This window comes from Macaca mulatta, chromosome 13 (genome assembly GCF_049350105.2).
Source record: "Macaca mulatta isolate MMU2019108-1 chromosome 13, T2T-MMU8v2.0, whole genome shotgun sequence".
NCBI classification, from domain to species: Eukaryota; Metazoa; Chordata; class Mammalia; order Primates; family Cercopithecidae; genus Macaca; species Macaca mulatta.
Genome location: NC_133418.1, coordinates 60769435 through 60794376, shown reverse-complemented (window position 1 = coordinate 60794376; position 24942 = coordinate 60769435). Strand labels below are relative to the sequence as shown.

At 34.4% G+C, this 24942-nt stretch overlaps 1 protein-coding gene across 5 annotated transcripts in view; it reads right to left on the bottom strand.

Moving 5' to 3' along the window:
• The window catches only part of VPS54 (VPS54 subunit of GARP complex), a 131947-nt gene that overhangs the window by 57234 nt on the left and 49771 nt on the right, over positions 1-24942 (bottom strand). For all 5 annotated transcript variants that reach the window (XM_015112491.3, NM_001261018.2, XM_077958281.1 and 2 more), the window contains 5 exons: positions 24132-24517; positions 8656-8782; positions 7008-7115; positions 4231-4286; positions 2112-2208 (listed from right to left, as the gene is read on the bottom strand). In XM_015112491.3, coding sequence (XP_014967977.1) covers positions 2112-2208; positions 4231-4286; positions 7008-7115; positions 8656-8782; positions 24132-24517 — 774 coding nt within the window. The remainder of the gene's footprint in view (positions 1-2111; positions 2209-4230; positions 4287-7007; positions 7116-8655; positions 8783-24131; positions 24518-24942) is intronic.

Sequence of the window (24942 nt, the reverse complement as noted above, 5' to 3'; positions counted from 1 at the left end):
ATTTCATGTCATCTGCAAAGATGTTGTACATAAGTACTAGTTTAAGTGGTCCAAATGTGAAAATGAGCAATTACAACTATAATAAATCAGTTTCCATACTGTACACATATAAAATAATAACTCTACTTAGTTTAACTGACATAGAGCCTTAAAGTGGCATAACTATAGTAAATCATCACTTAATATGGATGATAGGTTCTGGGAGACTGTAACTTTAAGTGAAACAACATACAGCAGGTTTTTGAATAACACTGTTTCCTTCAATGTTATTGAAAAAAATATTGAGGGAAATGTTTCACTATAATGATGAGTGAGAAAAAAAATAGCTTTGGTATAAGTTGTTTCACTTAAAGTCACAGTTTCCAAGACCTATTCATAACATTGAGGACTTACTGTACTTTAAAAAATTACTGGCAAAAAGTTGGCCAATTCTACACTATGCAATGTAAGAGTTCTATATATCTAGACATGCAATAATTGAAGTGTGTGATGATGAGGTCATGGTCAGAATATAAGAAGTGAAAACATGGTTTAGTTATTGAACCCCTATAGATACAAGTTTGTGTCTATCACTGTCAATAGGTAGGACCAACATTTTAGAAGCAGTCTAAATAAAGCAGAGTGAATCCCATTCTATAAAACTTTTGTGAACCTGATTGGAGAGCTTTACACATGTGACTTAGCATTGCTCCAATGTGAATAAAGGAAAATTCATGTCATACACAAGTAGCAAAGTCCCCTGCACTATTTAACATGGTACTCAGGAGATGCTGGCGATGTTAACTAGTACATAAAACACAATGCTAACACTTAATAACTCAAAGACTATCTAATTTCACAAATGGCCCCTTCTAACTGTTACACATGGTAATTCCTAATGATTCTATTCTTTTTTTATTTTTTTCATTTTTTGAGACAGAGTCTTGCTCTGTTGGCCAGGCTGGAGTGCAGTGGCACAATCATGCCTCACTGCAGCCTTGACCCACTGGGGTTAGGTGATCATCCCACCTCAGCCACCCAACTAGCTGGGACTACAGGTGTGCATCACTATGCTTGGCTAATTTAAAAAAATACTTTGTAGAGATAAGGTCTCATTATGTTGCCCAAGCTGGTCTCAAACTCCTGAGCTCAAGTGATCCTCTTGCCTTGGCCTCCCAAAGTGATAGGATTACAGGTGTAATCCACTGTGCCCAGCCTGTATTCTTCTTAAAACAAAGCTATGACCTGTTGGTGATTCAAACTAACATATGAGTCTGACATCTTCTGTAAAATGATATGTGACCTGTTCTTTTTGTTATACTAAGTGGTTTAAAATTAAGTGGCTTGACTAAAGAGACAAAATAATTAAATGTAACACATGATGCTTGAATGGATTCGTGCCCAAAAAGTGAAATAAAAATCTAAATAAATATTAGCAGCCGGGCGCAGTGGCTCACACCTATAATCTCAGCACTTTGGGAGGCAGAGGTAGGCAGATCACTTGAGGTCAGGAGTTCAAGACCAGCCTGGCCAACATGGTGAAATCCCATCTCTACTAAAAATACAAAAATTAGCCAGGCGTGGTGGCACATGCCTGTAATCCTAGCCACTCGGGAAGCTGAGGCAGGAGAATCACTTGAACCCGGGAGGCAGAAGTTGCGGTGAGCCAAGATTGCGCCACTGCACTCCAGCCTGGGTAACAGCAAGACTCCATCTCAAAAAAAGTAAATTAGCAAGGTAATTTGAATATGAACAATATATTTTAAAATACCATTATATCAACATTGACTTTACAGAAAAGTTGGTAGTTTGGGGTGATTTTGGGGTGTTTAACAATATTGTACCTCTAGATAACCTAGGAGAACAAAAAATCACCAGAGGAAATATTACTGTATAATATTTAATGTCAAGTAAGCATAATATTTCAAGTTATAAAATTATAACTTATTAAATTCTTAAAATTGTCAAACTCTGAGATACCTAAATTTTTATTTAAAACCAAGCCTCTTTAGAAAAATTACAAAAACAAAGAAACTGTTTTATTCTAGTTTGATTCTTTATTTACATATTATGTATCTAGAAAGCTGACTTAATTTTAGGGATATTCTGGACAAACTAATATATAAGCTTACCTTAACTCTCTGTAGGAAAATTGTAAACTTAGAGAAAATATCCTTGAGCAGATCAAACCACTGGGGAAAATTCAACATTCTCATCTGATCTGCAAGCCTAGAAAAAAATAATTCAAACAAAAATAATGATTGTCTCTGGGCCAATATAGCATCTACAAACTGGAAGAAATGAGACTAAATACTATCTTAATGATAAAATGCAATTTTATCTAGATACCTAAAATGTTGAAGAGGTATATTACCAAAGAGTTATGGCTTATTTAAATATTTTTAAGACTGATAAGTATATCATATATCAATTTCATATGAACAAGCTTTATGACCACTGAATGAATAAACCATAGAGAAGTAAGTGTGAAGATATACTCTGGAATAAAAATGGAAACACATCTCTGCCCAAAATTTCATAATCTGCTTTTCCAACTACAACTTTAAAAATATATAAGAGGTAATATGGAATGGTAGTTAAGAGCACTGGAGCCACAACACAATGCCTTGGTTTAAAACAGCAGCAGCTTCTTGGAATTGCTAGCTATGTGGCTCTGGCAAGTGACTTAAGCCCCCCCCCACATGCTCCAATTTTCTCAGCTAACATGAGGAAACTGATAGAACCGACCTTATGTGGTTGTTGTAAATATTATATGAGTTAATAAAAAATACTTAGAACAATGCATGACACATTTTTAAAAGTATCATGTAAGCAGCAGCTAATATTATTTTGATAGTTGACACAAATCATTAACTTCAAGGTGAAAAAAAGTAATACAAAATATAATTCATTCCCTAAAGATATTTTATAGTACCAAAATGACTTATTACTCTAAATTTTTAATAAATGCAGCTTCAGCTAAGGGTTTATTCTAAAAAGATACTACAACACTTGATATACAGGAAGTTCTCTACTTATATGGATAAAATTCCCTAGGGAAGAAGAAAACTGACTCTCCACATCCATGGATGTGTCCCAATGACTTAATGCTTTCCAACCACTAACAATTCTCTCATTATTATAGTTGCTTCAACTAATTCTGAAATTGAGTTTTCCCTAGGTAATAGTGTGGAAATTAATACTCCATTCTGTGAGTTTGGCACAGGAAAGTTTCACAGTTGTACATATCGCTATTCATATCTAAGCCAGTTAAAAACATTTAAATATCCATATGAACAAGAAATTCAGTCATAAAATATTATCACTATTCTTCTTAAAATAATAGAATAGGAATTTTTCTTTTTTCTTTTCCTTTCTTTTCTTTTTTTTTTTGAGACAGGATCTTACTTCGTTGCCCAGGCTAGAATGCAGTGGCACAGTCACGGGTCACTGAAGCCTGGACCTCCCAGACTCAGTCCTTCTCCTACCTTGGCCTCCTGAGTAGCTAGGACTACAGGCATGTGCCACCACGCCCAACTTATTTTTTTAATGTTTATTTTTGGTAGAGATGGGGTCTCACTTTATTGCCCAAGGTGGTCTCAAACTCTTGGGCTCAAGCAATTCTCCCACCTCGACCTCCCAAAGTGCTGGGATTACAGGTGTGAGTCAATGTACCTGGCCAAGAATAGGAATTTCTAGGGTGAAAACAAACAAACAAAAAAACACAAACATGGGCAATTCAAAATAATAAACTCAAACTTCTCAAAGCCAATTAAAAGTTGAATTTTAATTATATAGCTAAAAATTTAAACATAATACTTGCTATACCCCTGTAATGAATTATCTTCAGTTTCACCTCTCCATATCTATGTTCTGCCCCGCCCCATCCTGCTCTCTGCTCTGGGAAGCTAATCTGTGGGCTTGGCCCATGAGGAGCCCTTACGAAGACTGGAAGAAGTAAAGGTATCTACTCCTATAGCTTTCTAGTAAAGGTACCTACTTCTCCTGTGTCTCTCAAGGGTTGCCTCAGGGTGACTGCTTCCCTCTACTCAAGGTCACAGCTTTTTTTCAACTACCTTCTCCTCAATTCTGTTAACCACTGTCTTTGTTCTGCACTGTCACTTGTGATTTTCCTACACTCTGCTCACACCTTAGTAAATAATTCCTTTACGAAATCTACTTCAAATTATTCTAATTTGCATGTATCATCTTTTCTGACTGATAACCACCAACCTATATATTTATACTTACTTCACAACAACATCTGTGTCTATTTCTTCTGTTTGTGAAACTTTATTAATCACACACTGCAAAATTTAAGAAAAAACAAAAACAATTTGATTAATTGTCTTTCAAATCCTAAGTATTCCATGTTCCATTTGTATATTAAAAAGGCCCTTACTACATGAACACTTTTCAAAAGAGGACATACATGTGGCCAACATAACTGATCATTATAGAAATGCAAATCAAAACCACAACGAGATACCATCTCACACAAGTAAGAATGGCTATTACTAAAAAGTCAAAAATAACAGGTGTTGGCAACGTTGTAGAGAAAAGGGAACACTTATACACTGTTGATGGGAGTGAAAATTAGTTCAACCATTGTGGAAGACAGTGTAGCCATTCCTCAAAGACCTAAAGACAGAAATACCATTCAATCCAGCAATCCTATTACCGGTTACATACCCAGAGGAATATAAATTGTTCTATTAATAAAGACACATGCACACGTATGCTCACTGTAGCACTATTCACAATAGCAAATACATGGAATCAACCTAAATGCCCATCGGTGATACACTGGATAAAGAAAATGTGGTACATGTACACCATGGAATACTATGCAGCCATAAAAAAGAATGAGATCATGTCCTTTGCAGGGACATGGATGGAGTTGGAGGTCATTATCCTTAGAAACTAATGCAGAAACTGAAAACTAAATACTGCATGTTCTCACTTATAAGTGGGAGCTAAATGATGAGAACACACAGACACACAAAGGGGAACACCACACAGTGGAGACTATTGGAGGGTGGAGGGTGGGAGAAGGGAAAGGATCAGAAAAATAACTAATGGGTACTAGGCTTAATACCTGGGTGATGATATAATCTATATCAAAAAAACCCATGTCACGCATTTACTTATGTAACAGACTTGCACATGTACCCCTGAAATTAAGATTTAAAAAAATTTAAAAGGCTCTTACTTACTACAATAATTACTTTACCAGATTTTTATATCTTACGTATCTCTCAGTGTTTGAAAAGCTGATTACAATTAGCCAATTAAATAATCATTTCAGAGTGTGTTTGAATTGTAATAATATCGCCTACTATTCAAAACTGTTCAAAATCATACACCAGAAAAGCAAAACTATAATATTAGGAACAAGGTATAAGCCCCATATTAAAATCCCAAAAGAAATTCATATTGAAAGTTACATTTCCTTGTGATATATGCAACAGTTTAAAATTAAAAAATAAATGCTTAGATTTGAGGTCTGGGAATTGAAACATATCAGTTTTTAGAAATTGCTTAAAATATATATACAGAAAATTGTACAAATTATGTTTACAGCTCAATACTTTTGTACAAATGAAGTACATTTGTGTAATCAGAACTCAGCTCATGAAACAACCTTGCTAATACCCAGAGCTCCTCCCCTATTCCCTATCAGTTACTACTTCCTCCCAAAATATACTATTGTCCTGATTTTTAAACCATAGAATAATTTTGCCTGCATTTGAGTTTTACATAAGTGGAATCATATAATGTATACTTTCTGTGTTTGGTTTCTTTGGCTCCACATTATGTCTATAACATTCATTTGTTATTCTGTGTAATCTATTCATTCTCATTAATGTATAGTATTCCATTGTATAAATACATCAAAATTCCATTTATCTTTTCTACTGGTGATGGAATTTGGGCTGTTTCCAGTTTTTAAAATTACAAATAGTACTGCCATGAACATTCTCCTGCTGTGTTTTGGTGAACTTATATACATATTTCTGTTGGGCGCATACCTAGGAATAGAAATGCTGGGTCCCAACATGTATGCAAAGTTGGCATTACTATATATTGCCAACAATTTTTCAAAGTGGTTGTACCAATTTAAAAATACAGTGTTTTAATTAGTGCTTGAAAGGGGATGATTATAATTTTTTTGCTTATTTTAACTTTTAAACTTATTTTAAACTTTAAAAACTCATATATGTACATTCAACCTAATGATAATAATCAATTAAGCCTAATAAATACATTTAAAATTATGTTATCTTTTTCATATATTTAAAAACCGAAGTTCAGTGGATAAGATTTATCTGAGTAAAAAAAGTCAAAACAAAGATCAGGGAATACTGAAAAACACATGGATTTTAGTTTATAATTTCTTAGAGATTAGGATAAAAAGGAAATGAACATTTGTCTACTGCTAGTGGGAGTATAAATTGGTAAATCTTTTTAAATAGGAATTAAATTCTATACATTAAATAACTTAAAAATACTTTTCACTCTCTAACCAATACTTCTACTTCTAGGAATCAGTCTAAGAACAAATATTCTTAAGTACGAAAAACAAACAAAATAACTTTATACCACAGATATCTGTCACAGTGCTATTTATCATATCAAATTAAAAACAACCTAAATATTCAATACAGAAGAAAAGTTAAGTAGATTTAACATAATGTTAATGGGACTTTACACAGTCATTAAAAATGATGTTTCTGAAAGCTTTTATAATGAGAAAATGATTATGATTCTAACAAATATATGTATAAAATCATAAACACATAATGACAACATAAGAAAATCAGTAACAGTCTACACATAGAAATATTCCTATAGCAATAATCTTTTGGCTGGTAGGACTATGTTTTACTTTCATTTTTCTATATTTTCAGTTTTTAGATAAATTAGCTATATTACTATTACACTACATATATTATTACTAGGATACATAAAAATAAACTTCGCAAAGGTTCCAGACCAAAGTATATCAAATAAAAATGCATAATTACCTGTTTAATGATATTCTTTGCTGTAATAATCATTTTTTCACCATAGATTTCTAAAAAATTAAGTTTTCTTTGTTTTAAAAGTCCAAATACAAGAGATACCAGTCTTTCCTGTTAAAATAAAATAAAAGTATGTAACCTGATATTTTAAATAGGAAATAATTTTACTTAGAGGTAGAAATATTCAGCATCAGGAGTTCTGTTTGATCCTCAGATCGCTATCCTACACAAAGTATTTTCTAGCAGCCTGAAAAACCCCTCCCACAGCAATCTTATCATGAGATTTTTGGAGTCAGCGTTCTAAAACAGATAAATCCTACCCCACCACAGTGAACCAATGAAGCTGGTTTTGGGGTAAAACAATACAAGGGTATTTTTTGTTCTAGTTTCAACAAGTAAAAAATATCCTTCTCACACCCTGATGACCAATAAATACTCCATGGGCCCTGTGGTTTGTTTTGGGTTTTGCTTGTTTGTTTGTTTTGAGACAGGGTTCCACTCTGTTGCCAAGGCTGGAGTGTAGTGGGGTGATGACAGCTCACTGCAGCCTTGATCTCCCAGGCTCAAGTGATCCTCCCACCTCAGCCTCCCGAGTAGTTGGAACTACAGGCATGTACCACCACACCTGGCTAATTTTTAAATTGTTTTGTAGACTCACTGTGTTGCCCAGGCGGTCTCAAGATTCCTGGGCTCAAACCACCCTCTAGCTTCAGCCTCCTAAAGTGCCTGGATTACAGGCCTGAGCCACTGCGCCTCGCTCCTGTGCTTTTTAATGCATGGTCTAGAAGACTGAAATAATGACCTAGACTCTCTGTGGGAAGTCAACTGCTAACATGTACAAAAGTTTCTTTACTTAGGCGGTTATCAGGGTTTCTGAGATTCTTTACTAGTTGTTGTCAGTGATTAACACTGAGAAGTTACCAGCTAAGTGAAGCCTGGATATTATGTATTTGTATATACATATATATATAACATGTTCATAATAGGTACTCAGTAAATTTGAGTGATGGGTAATTACCATATGATAATGATCACTTTTTTGGTTTTGTTTTTTTTGAGACAGGGTCTTACTGTGTCACGATCATGGCTCACTACAGCCTCAAACTCCTGAACTCAAGTGATCCTCTCGCCTTAGCCACCCAAGTAGCTGGGACCACAGGTGTGCATGCACCACTACACCCAGCTAATTTTGTATTTTTTGTAGAGATGGAGTCTCCCTATGTTGCCGAGGCTGGTCTCAAACTCCTGGGCTCAAGCAATCTTCCCACCTCAGCCTCTCAAACTGCTGGGATTATAACATGAGCCAATGCAGCCAACTATGATCACTTTTTATAAAAGACAAGCTCCAGCATTCGCACGCATGCACACAATATAAATTAATTCATCCTATATCTGTATTTTTAACTTGGTCTGTAAGCTCATTCTAACTCTAATTTCTAATTAAGCTATACAATTATATTATTCTCTAATTCCATAGGATAGTAAACAATTATGGTGCTTCCTAAAGTCACATAGCTACTGAAGGACTTCATAGGTCTGATAGCCCTTGAAATTTAAGATAATTTTGCTTCCTATAATCTGAGGAAAATGTATTCTAAACCAAGACTGTTAAGCAATGGCATCAACTTCATTCCACAGTTAAAACACATACCTCTTCTAAAACTTGACAGTCATCTTCCAGTGGTCTATTTAAGTCACTGTGAGAATAAGTAGAAAATTCTGCAATCATCATTTTATCTATCAGTTTTTCTAATTCACAAAGCTGTGATCCCAAATGCCTAAAAAGGAAGAGGAAAATGTTATATTTATATTCACTAAAAACTACAAATTCGCTCCACACAATCAAGGGAACTAGTAGGTAAAACTTTTCCAGCTGACAGTACCTGTGCAATAATGCAATGTTTTCAAAAAATGAAGTCCTTTAACTTACCAAAATAACTGCAAATATTTCATCTTCTAAATTCCATTTTTCTCTTTACAGTTGACCCTTGAACAACATGGGGGTTAGAGGCACCAAACACCAGTGCAATAAAAAATCTGTGGATAACTTCTGACTCCCCCAAAATTTAACTAATAGCTTATGTTGACCAGAAGCCTTACCAATAACATAAACAGTCAATAACACATTTTTTTCTATATTGTGCGTACCATATACTATATTCTTACAATAAAGCTAGAGAAAATATGTTACTAAGGAAATCCTAAGGAAAAGAAAATATATTTACTATTAAGTGGAATCAGATCATCATAAAGGTCATCTTCACACTGAGTAGGCTGAGGAGGAGCAGGGAGAGGAGGGGTTGGTCTTGCTATCTTAAGGGTGGCAGAGGAGGTGGAAGTGGAGGCAGAAGAGGCAGACACACTCAGTATAACTTTACAGAAATGCACTGTAATTTCTGACTTTACTTTTTCATTTATCTAAAAATGTTTGTTTCTATATGGTACCGATCCTTCTTCTACCATTTGCTTTAGTTTCAGTGCCCATATCATAGAAGAGTCCATGTCATAAAAGAAGTCAAACACAGTCTTGAATAACGCGAACTCTGCTGCCAGACTGTCTAATGTCATCTTGTTTTCTGGCACTGCTGCTTCTAAATCTTTTTCCTCATTCTCTGGCATTGGTTTGAGAACGCTCGTCTCCATCAAGTCATCTTCTGTTAATTCCTCTGGTGTGGTATCCATTAGCTGTTGAATTTCTCCAAGATTCTTATCTTGAAATCCTTCATTCCTCACCCATTTTTGTCACATCCACAATCTCTTTCATGATCTCCTTGATCGTCTCACAGCATCTGCACACAGTTTTCTCTAAAAGGAATTTATTGTTTTGGGCTTTATGGTCTTCACAATTTTTTCTGTAACAATGATAGCATCTTCAATGGTGTAATCCTTCCAGACTTTCGTGATGTTCTATCGGGGTTCTCTTCCATGGCACTGATAATCCTTTCTGCAGAGTAGTGTGTGTAATGAGCTGTAAAGGTACTTATGACTCTCTGATCTAGAAGCTAGATTAGAGATGTTGTGTTTGGGGCAAGGAGACCATTTTAATGCCTCTGGTGTTGAATTCATGAGGTTCTGGGTGGACAGCGCCATTGTTCAACAGCAAAAGAACTTTAAAAGGCAGTCACTTTTTGGCAAGGTACTTATTGACTTCAGAGACAAAGCATCAATGGCACCAATCCAGAAAAAGTATTCTCATCCAGGTCTTTTGTTGTATAAGCAAAAAACTGGCAGCTGTTATTTATCTTTTCCCTTTGAAGCTTGTGGGCTAGCAGCTTTATAGATAAGGGCAGTCCTTATCACAAACCTGACTTCATTTGCACAAAACAGTAAGAAATAGCCTATCCCTTCCTGTCTTAAATCCTGGTGCTCACTTGTCTTCCTTACTAATAAATGTTCTTTGTGGCTTTTTTTTTCCCAGAGTAGGGCACTTTTGTCTGCATTAAAACCTTTCAGGTAGATATTCTTTCTCCTCCATTATTTTCTAAATGGCATCCAGGAACTCATTTGCTGCCTCTTTGTCAGCAGAAGCTGCTTCTCCTATTATCACGACTTTTCTGTAAGCCAAACCTCTAAAATTATCAAACCATCCTTTGCTGGCATTAAGTTCTCCAGCTTTAGATCCTTCACTTTCCTTTTGCCTTAAATTATCATTTGATATCTTAGCTTTTTCTCAGATAATATTAGAGTCTATAGGCATGCCTTTCTCATAGTAAGCCTGTACCTACACAAAATCTGCATTTTCAATACTGGATAAAAAGGTACTTGCAAAAAGTATAAGGCTTTTGTAAATGCTGTTGTAGCTAGAGTGAGGACTTGACGACCTTTTTTTTTTTTTTTTTTTTTTTTTTTAACAATCATGGGCAACCACAACTGCAGACCTCAATCTACTATACACATCAAGGAATTAAACTTTTTATTGTAAATGTCATCACTTCTCTCTGCTTCTTGGGAGTACTTCCAGCATCACCAGTGAACTTAGTTTGGGTCCCATGGTGTTATTCAAGGTGTACAGCATGTATTAAAAACAATAAAAACATGCAAAAACTGTAAGAGATCACCTTTTATTGTGATACTCAATTTACTGGAGAGAGGAACTACTCAAACATAGATGACTAGCATCACTTGAGCTCATCACAGTAGCAACTGGAGGTGGCTATGAAATTATTACAGGAGTATAATATGTACCAAAGTTTTTTGCAGGTATGATCTAATACTGCATGAATGGGGCCATGTACAGTCTGTAAGTTTTGATAAATTTTAACTTTTTTGACAAGCAATTATGATATAGTTTATTGTTTTCTAGTATATGCTAGCTATTTCAAGATAACATGGCTTTAAATCAAATGATGAACGTTTAAAAAGTTTGAACTCCTAAGGACATATATTGTTTTGAAGAATTTCAGAAATTAAAACAAAAATCTTCCTTTGTCTTCTAAATAAATATAAAATGCATTCTTCTAAATAAACTAAAATTCAGTTGTTCAGGGTACTATTTTGAGACACTTCAGACCTAACTTTTTTAAAAAAATTACAAAAAAGCCTTTTTCTCTTTCTAGGTAGAGCAATGGTAGATATAATACTATTGCCTTCTGACAAAGCTCTTCCTAAATTGAAAGACTGTTTACCTACTGTAGGAGCATTAAAACATTTGAGAGAACGGTATTCAGCAAAGATCACTATAGCAGGAAATCATTGTAAAATGTAAGCTTCTTTGTTCATATTTGATTATTGTCTGTGTTGTCTGTTTTCATAGTTAACACACTATTGTGTTTTCCGACTCAGCATTCGAAAACTATTTTAATGTGACAAGATAAAATTTTATGTTATATCATGATTGCAAATTTGTCTATTGATAAGAATTTAGATGTTTTGTATTTTATATTTACGTTTCTGAGATATTTAAGTTTTTAGTAAATATTGATGCCTTAATTTTTTTTATTAAGTTCTAGGGTACATGTGCACAACATGCAGGTTTGTTACATAGGTATACCTGTGCCATATTGGTTTGCTGCACCCACCAACTTGTCATTTACATTAGGTAGTTCTCCTAATGCTATCCTTCCCCCAGCCCACCACCCTCGACAGGCCCCAGTGAGTGATGTTCCCATCCCTGTGTGCGGGCTCTTTTTTGGTTCCATATAAAGATTAGTTTTTTCCAATTCTATGAAGAAAGTCAGTGGTAGCTTGATGGGGATGGCATTGAATCTATAAATTACTTTGGGCACTATGGCCACTTTCACGATATTGATTCTTCCTATCCATGAGCATAGACTGTTTTTCCATTTGTTTGTCCTCTCTTATTTCCTTGAGCAGTGGTTTGTAGTTCTCCTTGAAGAAGTACTTCACATCCCTTGTAAGTTGGATTCCTAGGCATTTTATTCTCTCTGTAGCAATTGTGAATGGGAGTTCACTCATGATTTACCTCTCTATTATTGGTATATAGGAATGCTTGTGATTTTTGCATATTGATTTTGTATCCTGAAACTTTGCTGAAGTTGCTTATCAGCTGAAGGAGATTTTGGGCTGAGATGATGGGGTTTTCTAAATATACAATCATGTCATCTGCAAACAGAGACAATTTGACTTCCTCTTTTCCTAACTGAATACCCTTTATTTCTTTCTTTTGCCTAACTGCCCTGGCCAGAACTTCCAATTCAACTATGTTGAATAGGAGTGGTGAGAGACGGCATCTTTGTCTTGTGCTGGTTTTCAAAGGGAATGCTTCCAGTTTTTGCCCATTCAGTATGATATTGGCTGTGGCTTTGTCATAAATAGCTCTTATTATTTTGAGATACATTCCATCATTACCTAGTTTATTGGGAGTTTTTAGTATGAAAGGCTGTTGAATTTTTTCAAAGGCCTTTTCTGCATCTATTGAGATAATCATGTCGTTTTTGTCATTGGTTCTGTTTATGTGATGGATTACATTTATTGATTTGTGTATGTTGAACCAGCCTTGCATCCCAGGGATGAAGCAAAATTGATGGTGGTGGATAAGCTTTTTGATGTGCTGCTGGATTCGGTTTGCCAGTATTTTATTGAGGATTTTCTCATCGATGTTCATCAGGGATATTGGCCTAAAATTCCCTTTTTTTGTTGTGTCTCTACCAGGCTTTGGTATCAGGATGATGCTAGCCTCATAAAATGAGTTATGGAGGACTCCCTCTTTTTCTATTGGTTGAACCAGTTTCAGAAGGAATGGTTCCAGCTCCTTTTTGGTGTTATTTAAGGTGTATAGTATGTATTAAAAACAATAAAAAACAAAAATATGCAAAAACTGTAAGAGATCACTTGTTACTGTAATAATTTACTGGAGAGAGGAACTAGTCAAATACAGATGACTAGCATCACTTGAGCTCACTACAGTAGCAACAGGAGGTAGCTATGAAATTATTACAGTGGTACACTATGTACCATAGCTAGTTTTTTGGAGTTATGATTTAATACTGCATGAACAGGGCCATGTACAGTCCATGTGCAAGCTTTGATAAATTTTAACTTTTTAAATATATTTTATGGTAGTAAATGATAAAGTAGACTAGTACCTACATATATTTTATGCATTCATGGCATATATATTTCTAGGCTATGTGGAAAGTTTTTTCAAACTTTCACAAATCTCCAAAAACATTTCCAATATATTTACTGAAAAAAAAAAATCTGTGTATAAATGGACCCACAAGTCCAAACCCATGTTGTTCAAGGTCAAAGGTATATCTTTAGCCTCCAAATAAATGTGTTCTAGAAAACCTGGTTACTGGGCATGATTGTTTCCACAGACAAAATATTGACATTCTAAGTCCTTTCCTTATTAACCATTTACTAAATGTCAGTGGTGGTAGCTCCTCAATCATTTATTTATTCAACAAACATTTCTGCCTACCCTACACTAGGCCCTGGATCTTTCCCATAATCAGTTTGAGTTACTGTGTAACATCCCTTAAGTCATTAAACTGAAAGTCATTGAAACACAGACTGAAAAATATAAGGATGAAGTACTTTCATATACAAAGGGATTTTTGCCATACTTTCAAATAGCTGTATAAAAGCAATGAGCTAAAGAAGCCTAGTTGGTCCAAAGAATTTCAAAACTTAAGTGAAAGAGTCCAATGGAACATGTTTATATCTCAGTGGAAAAAAATGTTTTAAGTTCTATTTTGAGGGGCAGTTTTAAAACATTTAAATATTACATTAAAATTTAAAAAAAATTTAAAATATATCTACACTACATTTACTTGAAAAAGAAATCCTTAATATTGACAACTATATCTACGAAGAAAGATAAGATATAACACAATTTTTAAAAAGTTAGTTAAAACCATTTGACCTTTTGGGTAGATGCATTATTCTTCTTTTATAAACAATATACGGTAAGTAGGAGTAGTGATAATTATGAAACAAATCTGATAAGTGAAATAACATAAAAGTTTGCATTTTACAACATGAAAATTGTATTTCTTATAGTTAATTGACTAAAAAGGTTCTCATAAATGGCATCAATATCTTACAGTAGACTAATTTAGAATAGATCCACCAGTACAAACTAAAACATTGGTCACAAGAGGAATTTGGCAGTATCTAGTAAAATTACAGAGGAATTTTGACCTAGGAATCTCACTTCTTAGAATCTGTTTCAAAGATGCATGAGCAAAAATACCAAAGAACATACATTAACTGCCCTTCTATTGGTAACTGTAACGGAATAGAAACAACCCAAATGCTGACCAATGGGGAATGGTTGAATACATCACAATGCATTTATTTTAAATAGATATTACTTTTAAAAGAATTGATAAATACCTATATATACTGCTACAGAGCAGTTTTTTTTTTTCATTATTTCCCCTCCAGAAGCCTTTTCTAATCTCACACACACACAACCCCATGAAATTTTGTTTTTTTTTTTTTTTCTTCTCGACAGAGTTTCCCTCTGTCGCCTAGGCTGGAGTATAGTGGCGCAATCTCAGCTCACTGCAACCTCCACCTCCCAGGTTCAAGCAATTCTTGTGCCTCACCCTCCCAAGTAGCTAGGAATAAAGGTATGTGCCATCACACCTAGCTAATTTTTGTATTTTTAGTAAAAGACAGGGTTTTACCACGTTGGCCAGGCTGGTTTCAAGCTCCTGACCTCAAGTGGTCCACCCTCCTTGGCCTCCCAAAGTACTGGAATTAGAGGCATGAGCCACCGTACCCAGTCACCCCTATGAAATTTTAATGCCACAAATATATTATATATCTGTTTATGTACTATGGCCCTTTGAAGGGTCACAAACCATTGTTATATTCAAGATTTTTTTTCACCTTTCAAGAGCCAATGTTTGCCCTCTTGAGGTAGTATCTCCCATTGAGAATGCATGCTGTAAAGCATGTACAATATCCAGAGTATATTGTAAGGTAAATACAGCAAGGTGGAGAACAGTATCTACAGTGGGCTAATGCTTATCTGAGAGACAGACAGATAGATGGATGGATGGACAGATATAAACTAAAACTTTTAAATGGCGACTTGTCGTAGGGGTTGTGGGGGAGAAAAAATGGGGTTATACTGATACTTCCAATTTAAATTCAAGACTATATGGTTTTACTTCTTCAATCTTACATATGTATTTCCTTTTAATCAGGCTGAAAATTGTGATTACTAATGACACTAACACAATTATCATTTGTTTTATCCCACAACATACAAAGATTGTCTCAGAACAATATTATTAATACAAACAATATAGGACTTTTTCCTCTTTTCCTTAAGATATATCCCATATAAGATGAACAGTTAAATTACTGTTTTAAAGTCACTTAAAAAAGAAAATTATTTCCCAGTTCTGTCCACTACGAAAGCCTAGAAATAATGGCCAATCCAGTAGCAAGAACACGCTTACTACCCAGATGGATTTCTAAATACTATTTCCTACTAAAAGAAAGTAGGGCTCCTTAGACAAATGGCAGATTACAGGTCTGGGGTAGCAAATGTATAATATAAACATCCTGTAATAACACAAAGTAAGAAAACTGTCAATAACTACTTAGGAAATCATGTCAAAAGACTCAAGAATGAACTTGAGGAGGTTCCTACAAATGATAATTCAATTGGAACATTGATAAAAATTAAAAAGCAAAGAAGTTAAAACACTTTGAAAGCATATAAATCCATGTATTTATAATATCTTTAAAAATTCATCAGTTATCTTTGGAGGATGCTAGATTTCCAATTCATTATTTTGAAAACAGCTAAATAAAGGAAAAGAATCTAGCATTTATCCTGTCTAATCTTGTAAGAACTGTCCTTCAAAGGGTGACCAAATAATTGTTATGGGGAAACATCAACTCATAGAAATGTTCCAGTGAGTAAGTAAAGAAAGTGGGACAGAATTAAAGTATCATAATTTGTAGCCCATAATTAATGATAAATCTAGACGATTGTTAAATGGCTGCTAATCATCAAAAGAGAGATTTTTATGCTTCTTGACTGAAATACACACCACTGTCTATTAGGTGCTCTTGTCAAAAAGTAAAATTTAAAGCTAATCAAGCTTTTAAATCTAACTATCAATTACAGAGAATATAGGTGAAAAAATAACATGCTAAACATGGAAACACAGTTTACAAAATGCAAACTATGAGAAGCACTATAAGACAATCCAGTTTCTTCGATTAATATTTTGAAAGAAAATTAGAATGGATAACTATGGATCAAAAACCACTTGAGACATATCAACCAACTGCAATATACAGATATTATTTGGACCCTGATTACAATAAACACACTGTAAGAAAGAATTTTGAGACAAACAGGAAAATCTGAACACTGACTAGCTATATTTGAAAATATAAATGAAGGCCGGGCACAGTGGCTCAAGCCTGCAATCCTAGCACTTTGGGAGGCTGAGACGGGTGGATCACGAGGTCAGGAGATCGAGACCATCCTGGCTAACACGGTGAAACCCCATCTCTACTAAAAAAATACAAAAAACTAGCCGGGCGTGGCGGTGGGCGCCTGTAGCCCCAGCTACTTGGAAGGCTGAGGCAGGAGAATGGCATAAACCCGGGAGGCGGAGCTTGCAGTGAGCTGAGATCTGGCCACTGCACTCCAGCCTGGGCAACAGAGCGAGACTCCGTCTCAAAAAAAAAAAGAAAATATAAATGACATTAGAGTTATACTTTTTAAAAATACTTATCTTTCAAAGATACCTAATGAAATATTTATGAATGAAACAAAATGTTTGGGGTTTGTTTCAAAATAATACAGGATATAGATAACACAAACTCGGCTTTGCATTGACAACTTAAAGATGATAAACAATTTATCTAGCTTCCTATAATTCTTTTCATATAATTTCCTTTAGTTTTGTGTATGTTTGAGTCTTTATAAGTTTTTTTTTAAAAAAAAAAAAACAGTGACAGTGTAGGATATAAATTTAGACCTAATATTGCTTGGCTCTCAATTATTTTTATGAAGACCATTGATTCTTTTTTAATGCAGACTAGAGGTTAGCACTCAGGTATGTGTTACCTTCAAGTATAAATACTCTTCAACAAATCACCATAAAGAATTATGGTGGGAGGTCCATATGACTATACCTACTGATATTTGGGCATCAAAATAATAAAACTCCCTGTCATTTTGGCATAACTTAAATGCAGTGTTCTATTTGACCTTAGATATTATTTTAAATAACTTGAGTAGCTTCATTTTTATGCATCCTTAAAGTAATTTTAAAGTTTAATTATGTAATACAGATTATATAATTAATTTAATAAAGAACCTCAATACTAACACCAGATAGTATTTATTTTATAATCACAGGTATTTTATATATGCAAGAATTTGTCTAAACAAATCCTTAAATGCAACTTTCAGAACTGTAATATTTTTCACCTATTCATCCTCAATCTAATTGTTCTTTTATATTCTCGGCTACTTTGACAATAGATGTAATAATAATGACGTACGCATTATTATTAATCTTAACAAAAATATTTAAGATAAATCTGCTAACACCTTGTTTTAAAAGTATGTATCCTAATAATCACATACAGTAATTTAGAGTGGTGACAGAATCTACCGAAATGACAACTAAAATATCACTTTCTGAAAAATATATCCAGCTAAGTAAACTGAAACAATCCCAATACTTTCTACTTAGATATGCCTCAATTTGCACGTTAATTCAGACCTTCTACTAAGTTGTATGTTCAATACAGTGACCTCTGTGCTGTTCTTATCAGAAAACCTTGTATATCAATGAACTCTGTAGCAATTCTAGTTTCATCAAATAGCAAGAAGTCTGATTTCTTCATCACAAAACATATAATGTGGATGTTTTCTTACCACAATATTTTAAAATCTAAATTATAGGAGATTTAAAATCAAATAATATGTTAAATACCTTTTGATAGATCTAATAATAAAGATCCCTTTATGGAATCTCAAGGTGACCACTAATCAATGAAATCATAATAAACTGAGTGTTTTGCATCTTTTCTTTCAAAAAAAAAAAAAAAAAAAAGGCTTACAAGTAGAAAACAAGCTAGCTGCAGTAATTTTTACGCCAAAATCCATTAATATGGTAGTTCCTGGCTGCTGAGCAAACCTATGGCTCAATTGCCCACAGTTTGTACAATTAAATTAGTATTGATGTTCAGAGTGATCTATTTGAGGTCCTATAAGATCCTCAAACAAATCTATTAAAAAGCATAGCTCTCAAGTCCAGAGAGACCCAAGTTGAATCTCTACTGTACTGTTACTTAACTTGCTATATGACCTCAGTTTTCCTATCTGTAAAGTGTGGGTAACATTCCCTATCTCACAGTTTTTTGGGGAGTGGGTGATGTCCATATACTTAGCACAGTATCTGGTACAGAATACTTAAGTATTCAATATATGTCCTCTGTTGTAGAATGGTGGTGGTAGCAATCATGGTATGAAGTAATAGGAAAAGAATGTTAACAACAATGATGAAAACTAAGTTTCTACACAAAGCTTTACAATAAGAAAGAGCAAATAACAACACTACAGTACTAAGTTTCAAGGTAACTAAAGATTTTCTGTATCAAAATCTGCAAGATATCAACATTCAAATGCATTCTTGTGGGTTCATAATGAGACTTCTGTACTACGTGTGCTTAAGCATTTGAATGCCATTAGCCTCGGCAATACTTTTAGTTAAATTACTATATAAATGATATATATTGTTTCAATAATTATCATTTTTATTGGTAATAGATAGCAAAATTTCATTGCATATGTAATGGTTAAAAATATTTATATCCCGACCAGGCACAGTAGCTCACGCCTGTAATCCCAGCACTTTGGGAGGCCAAGGTGGGCGGATCACGAGGTCAGGAGATGGAGACCATCCTGGCTAACACGGTGAAACCCTGTCTCTACTAAAAATACAAAAAATTAGCTGGGTGTGGTGGCAGGCACCTGTAGTCCCAGCTACTTGGGAGGCTGAGGCAGGAGACTGGCGTGAACCCGGGAGGCGGAGCTTGCAAGTGAGCCGAGATCATGCCCCTGCACTCCAGCCGGGGCAACAGAGCGAGACTCTGTCTCAAAAAAAAAAAAAAAAAAAAAATTTATGTCCTAATAATTAAAATCACCTAATTCTGCAACAATTCAGGCAGTAAAATCATTCAAAATTTTTTAAATTTATAAATTGAACAAATGTACAAAAGAATTATAATTATGAATTATGTAGTGAGTCAATATTACCCTTCAAGTTCTGAAGAGGGGAAATCAAACTTTGGAACTTACACAGATACATCATACCCCCAAATCCATTAGTAGAAACCTCTTTGAATAGAGACAGGAAGATGTGGTACCTGAAAATTTTGTTTTAGAAAGAATAAATTTATATAGGAAGATGCTACCACTTTAATTACAAATCATGAAAAAGTTGAGAACCCAACAGTAGTTATAAACCAGGCTTCTCAATTATGGTGCACATTAGTATTTCCCAGAGAGCTTTCAAAAAAATACAGATGCTCAAGCCTTAACCTCTAGAAAGTCTGACTTAATTGGCTGGGTGGGGTGTGGCACACTTTTTTAAAAGCTCTTCTGGAGATGTTATTATGCAGCCAGGATTAAGAACTACAGTCATATAGACTATAAATGGGGAATTAGGGACAATGATTATAGATGGGAAAAAAAAAAGAGTGGAATAAAGTGTCAAGATACATTTGGTAATATACTGAATAATTCATAGATTTTACAAATATGTACTAAGATGTGTACAACATAGCTCTTATCCAAGACATTTAAATTCAAAGCCCAATAGAAAGATCTAAAATAAAAACACAAACCATAACAAAACATGGTAGGAGACTGTAAAATTTCATTAGAGAATATAAACAAGGTGCTCTGGGAGCTCAGAAGTCACCAAAAATGTTTACATAAAAAATAATTTCAAAGTCAAAAAATACAGAAGGAATGAGAACAAAGAATACATACATAAGCATTATTTGCTACTAATGACTAGAAAAAATGTGATGTTAGGTTAATAGTACACAGAAAAATGGTAGACAAAACTATTAAAATTCCTTTTTGAAAATAGAGATTTGCATTTGTGGTAGTTTAACTACTGGAAAATTTTGGTATGAAAATTTCCTTTAAAAGCAATAGAACCAGTCTGGGCAACATAGAAAGACCTTATCTCTACAAAAAAAATTTTAAAAATTAGCCTGGCATGGTGGCACAGACCTATAGTCCTAGCTACCCAGGAGGCTGGGGCAGGAAGATCATTTGAGCCCAGGAGTTCAAGGCTATAGTTGAGCTATGATCGCACCATTGCACTCCAGCCTGGGTGACAGGGCAAGACTGCATATATATGTATTAAATATAGCATTTTTAAAAAGCAATAGAAAGAACATTATAGCCAAAAGCAAAACCTGGACTAAGATCCATAAAATGGAAAGACTATTAACAAATAAATTCAAAAGAATCCTTTGCTTGTCCTACTGAAAGATTTCTTATTTCAAGTAAGACCCTATGCTTAGTATATGGCCCACAAAATGACTAAAATGTGGCCTCTGATATAAAAAAGACAAAAGCGTGTGAAATTCAAGTAGAATATTTCTTCTTTCCTAATGGGAGAGTATAATTATCTCTTATGCTTATGTTACCATAAGAGACCTCCAATACATATTTTCCTGGATAAAAATCAATCTATAAAGCATCCAAAACTAATTCTTATGCTTCTAAATAAAGTTAAATGGCCTTAAATATATCTGTGAAGCTATACAAGAAAGTAACTAATGTTGATATTTAACAACCTTTAGCAAAAGGAAAGATAAAGTCAAGAAAGTAAATCATCATACAGGATTTGACAGATTTAAAACAAAACACAAACAAAAGAATGGGGTTACAATAACAAGTCTTAAACTACTTCAAGTATGATTCAGTATTCTTCCTTGATTATAAAAACATTTTCTTTTAGACTACTTTTGTTTTTGAAAATAATTTGCTATATGTTTATCAGAAGTTAGAGACTCAAGTTCTGATACCAAACTTTTAAACAGTTATAAACATATTGGAACTGACATTTGATAGGAAACTTTACAGAAATGTTTTACATGAAGAAATAATATTCTTTACACATGTGGTTCTAAAAAAAAAAAAATAGATATTGAGCAAAATGTAGAAAATCAGAACATCTGAAAGTCTTTTTAAAAATCATAGACATTTTTGGCCGAGCATGGCGGCTAAGGCCTGTAATCACAGCACTCTGCAGGGCCAAGGAAGGCAGATGGTTTGAGCTCAAGAGTTTGAGACCAGCCTGGGTAACATGGCAAGACCCCGTCTACTAAAAATAAAAATCAGGCCAGGCGTGGTAGCTCACACTTGTAATCCCAGCACTTTGGGAGGCCGAGATGGGCAGATCACCTAGGTCAGGAGTTTGAGACCAGCCTGGCTAATATGATGAAACCCTCTCTCTACTAAAAATACAAAAATTAGCTGGGCACGGTGGCGGGCACCTGTAATCCCAGCTACCCGGGAGCTGAGGCAGGAGAATCGCCTGAACCCGGGAGGTAGAGGTTGCAGTGAACCAAGATCGTGCCACTGTACTCCAGCCTGGGCAACAGAGCTAGACTCCATCTCAAAAACATAAAAAATAAATAAATAAAAATTAGCTAGGCAGGGTGGTATGTGTTTTTTAATCCCATCTACTCAGGAGGCTGAGGTGAGAGAATGGCTAGAGCCGGAGGTAGGTGGGGGGACCGAAGGTGGGAGCAGAGGTTGCAATAAGCTGAGAGCACACCACTGCACTCTAGCCTGGGCAACAGAGCGAGACCCTGTCTCTAAATAAAGAAATAAATAAATAAATAAATAAATAAAAGACATTTTTAAATGAAGAATATTTTATACTTTGAGTTAAGTTACCAAAAAAAGTAAGGTTGAAAACAAAGGTAAGCTCTTCCTTGAGCTCATAATAAATACAAGATTATAAAATTTTTATTCTGTAGCCCAATAAATCATAAACTACTTAGAATAAATAAATATCCAACCCACTTCTTAAAATCACTTTTCATGAGTATTGACCATAAACTCTGAGTCAAGGAAAACAAAAGTAAACTGCATGAACTTTGAGGTAAAAATTAGAATAGTTTGAGAATTTGTGTTTGCCAAGGCAGCATTCAATCTTTGATTCTACTTCTCAGCCCTGTACTATCTACAGGATATTGGCTCCCAATATTCATCAACACTCATGATGTTATACAGTAAGTGATAAGTTAAAAATACAGCTTCTGTCATTATAGAAATTCATTTTTCTAAGGCAACGACAACACCGACATTTATTGAAAAAATATATACCACATACAAATTCAAAAAAGATAAATCCTTATAATTTCAGAGGTGAAAGAAAAATTAAAAATCATGTAGTTTTCCTGGGTTCCATGCTGGGGAATTCAAAGTAGACATCAAAAAAGCATGAATCACCCAAAATTGATTGCAAAAATTTTATGTACAGGTATATTTTTGTGGAAAGATGGTCCAACAGTAGCTTTCAATGGATTCTCAAAGAGGTTTGTGACTCAGAACGTTTTCTATAACCATCCATGTCTGGATTAGGTTCCACCCCTAAGGTCAGAGCTCCACAGCAATCTTTCCATTCATTACACTGTATTACACTATATAACTATGCAGTAATTTGTGTTTCCTTCCCCATGCCAAATAAATTGTAGAGACTTTTAGATCAATGAACATCTCTACTTTATTCCTGACTATATTCCCCGTATTCATTCTGTCTGGTACTTGACACGTAATAGGTGCTCAACAGCCATACCTTAACTGAATGAATCAATCAATTGTTCATCTAATTAAATTTTGTTCAAGCTTTAAAAATGCATCCTAAACATTCCAATTACATATCTTCAGTCAATACGAATTTATAATTCAATTAAAATAAAATTTTTTGAGGCCAACTTTTCCATAATGGATTAAGTTACAGAGCACATCTTCCATAAAACTTTATAGTCACTTACTAGTATGTGGTTTGGATGGTTTTCCCAGCAGATAGGAACTTCTACAAGGATACTGCAAGCCTGCTTAATGGAATGAAATTTTGATGGCTTGCAATTAGTCTATAAAATAAACACTTTGGAATGATTTCATATAAAATATCTAAAACCTAAGGTATTTTCAAAATAATAGGAGAAATTGGGTATTTTCTATCACTATGTTACATATTTTTTTTGCAATTTGATAAACAGACTGTGAATCAGAAATGAATTTTAATAATTATTCCATTTTAAATCTATTAAAGGCTTTTAACACAAACTTAATTTTAAATATACTGGTATTCTCTCCACCTTGACCTACCATTGTGACACAAAGCTATTTCAACATTTTCAAAATGTTATTTTTAATGTGACTGGCCTTGCATTTATCTCATCTCCTAGAAATTTTAATTTTGCTTCTCCATCCAAATGTCTCTGTAAATATTATTCCTTATGATTTTTGTTTTGCTAATACTATAATATCAGATAACATCATTAAACAAATGATCGATCTGGAAGAAAAAATATCCATTTAACTTTAAATACATTCACATTTTTAACATTACATGCTAAATTTTATCCTTTAAAAATTTCTAACATTATTTCTAGTGGCTTACTTAATGGACATACCGGAAACTGTGAATGCCCTGAAGTTCCTGCTGTAGAACCTCTTGTGTTGTTGCTATTAAGTCCAATGCTCCAACAAATTCAGAAGTAGATAGTAACACCTGTACTGTAGGCTGAGTCTGGTGTACAGTGGCCATTAACTTCAGCTTATTGTATACTTTAACACAATTATTTCTGGTAAGTGCCAGTCTTAAAATGTGGAGTGATCCTTCACACATTACTTTATCAATCTGTGCAATTTTATCTCGAAGCATTTTTACAGCCTGGGAAGTTTTCTTGAGGTAGTCCTGCAACTCGTGTTGAGAGGTCATTGCATGAAAAAATGCTTCTGAACGTAGAGAGATCTGGTGAGCAATGTTTACTTCCACAATATCCAGATAATGGCTCAGCTTAAAAGGGAAGGAAAAAAAATATGAAGTATTATGAGCATACCTTCCTTGATTATCCAAATACTTTATGACAATGATAAAAGATTTCTACATATACTTTAAATTCTATTGTGTGAATTGTTTGATTGTGAGATTCTTGAAATTGGGCACAACAAAATGGAAGGAAGATAAAGAGTACAGCCCAAAGATATAAATGTAAGACAAAAGAGTACAAGGTGATTTATTTCCTCCTCTGTTCCTATTATTACCACCTTCCAAACACCAACTGCCATCTAAAAGAGTACCCCACAGACATCTCAAATTACAATTCCAGTTTCATATATTCTAAGATCTGAGAGAAAGAGAATGATCTCCTTAGCCCCCAACATCATCACACATCATTTATCTGACTAAATAGATGATTATACCTTCCATTTATTGACCTC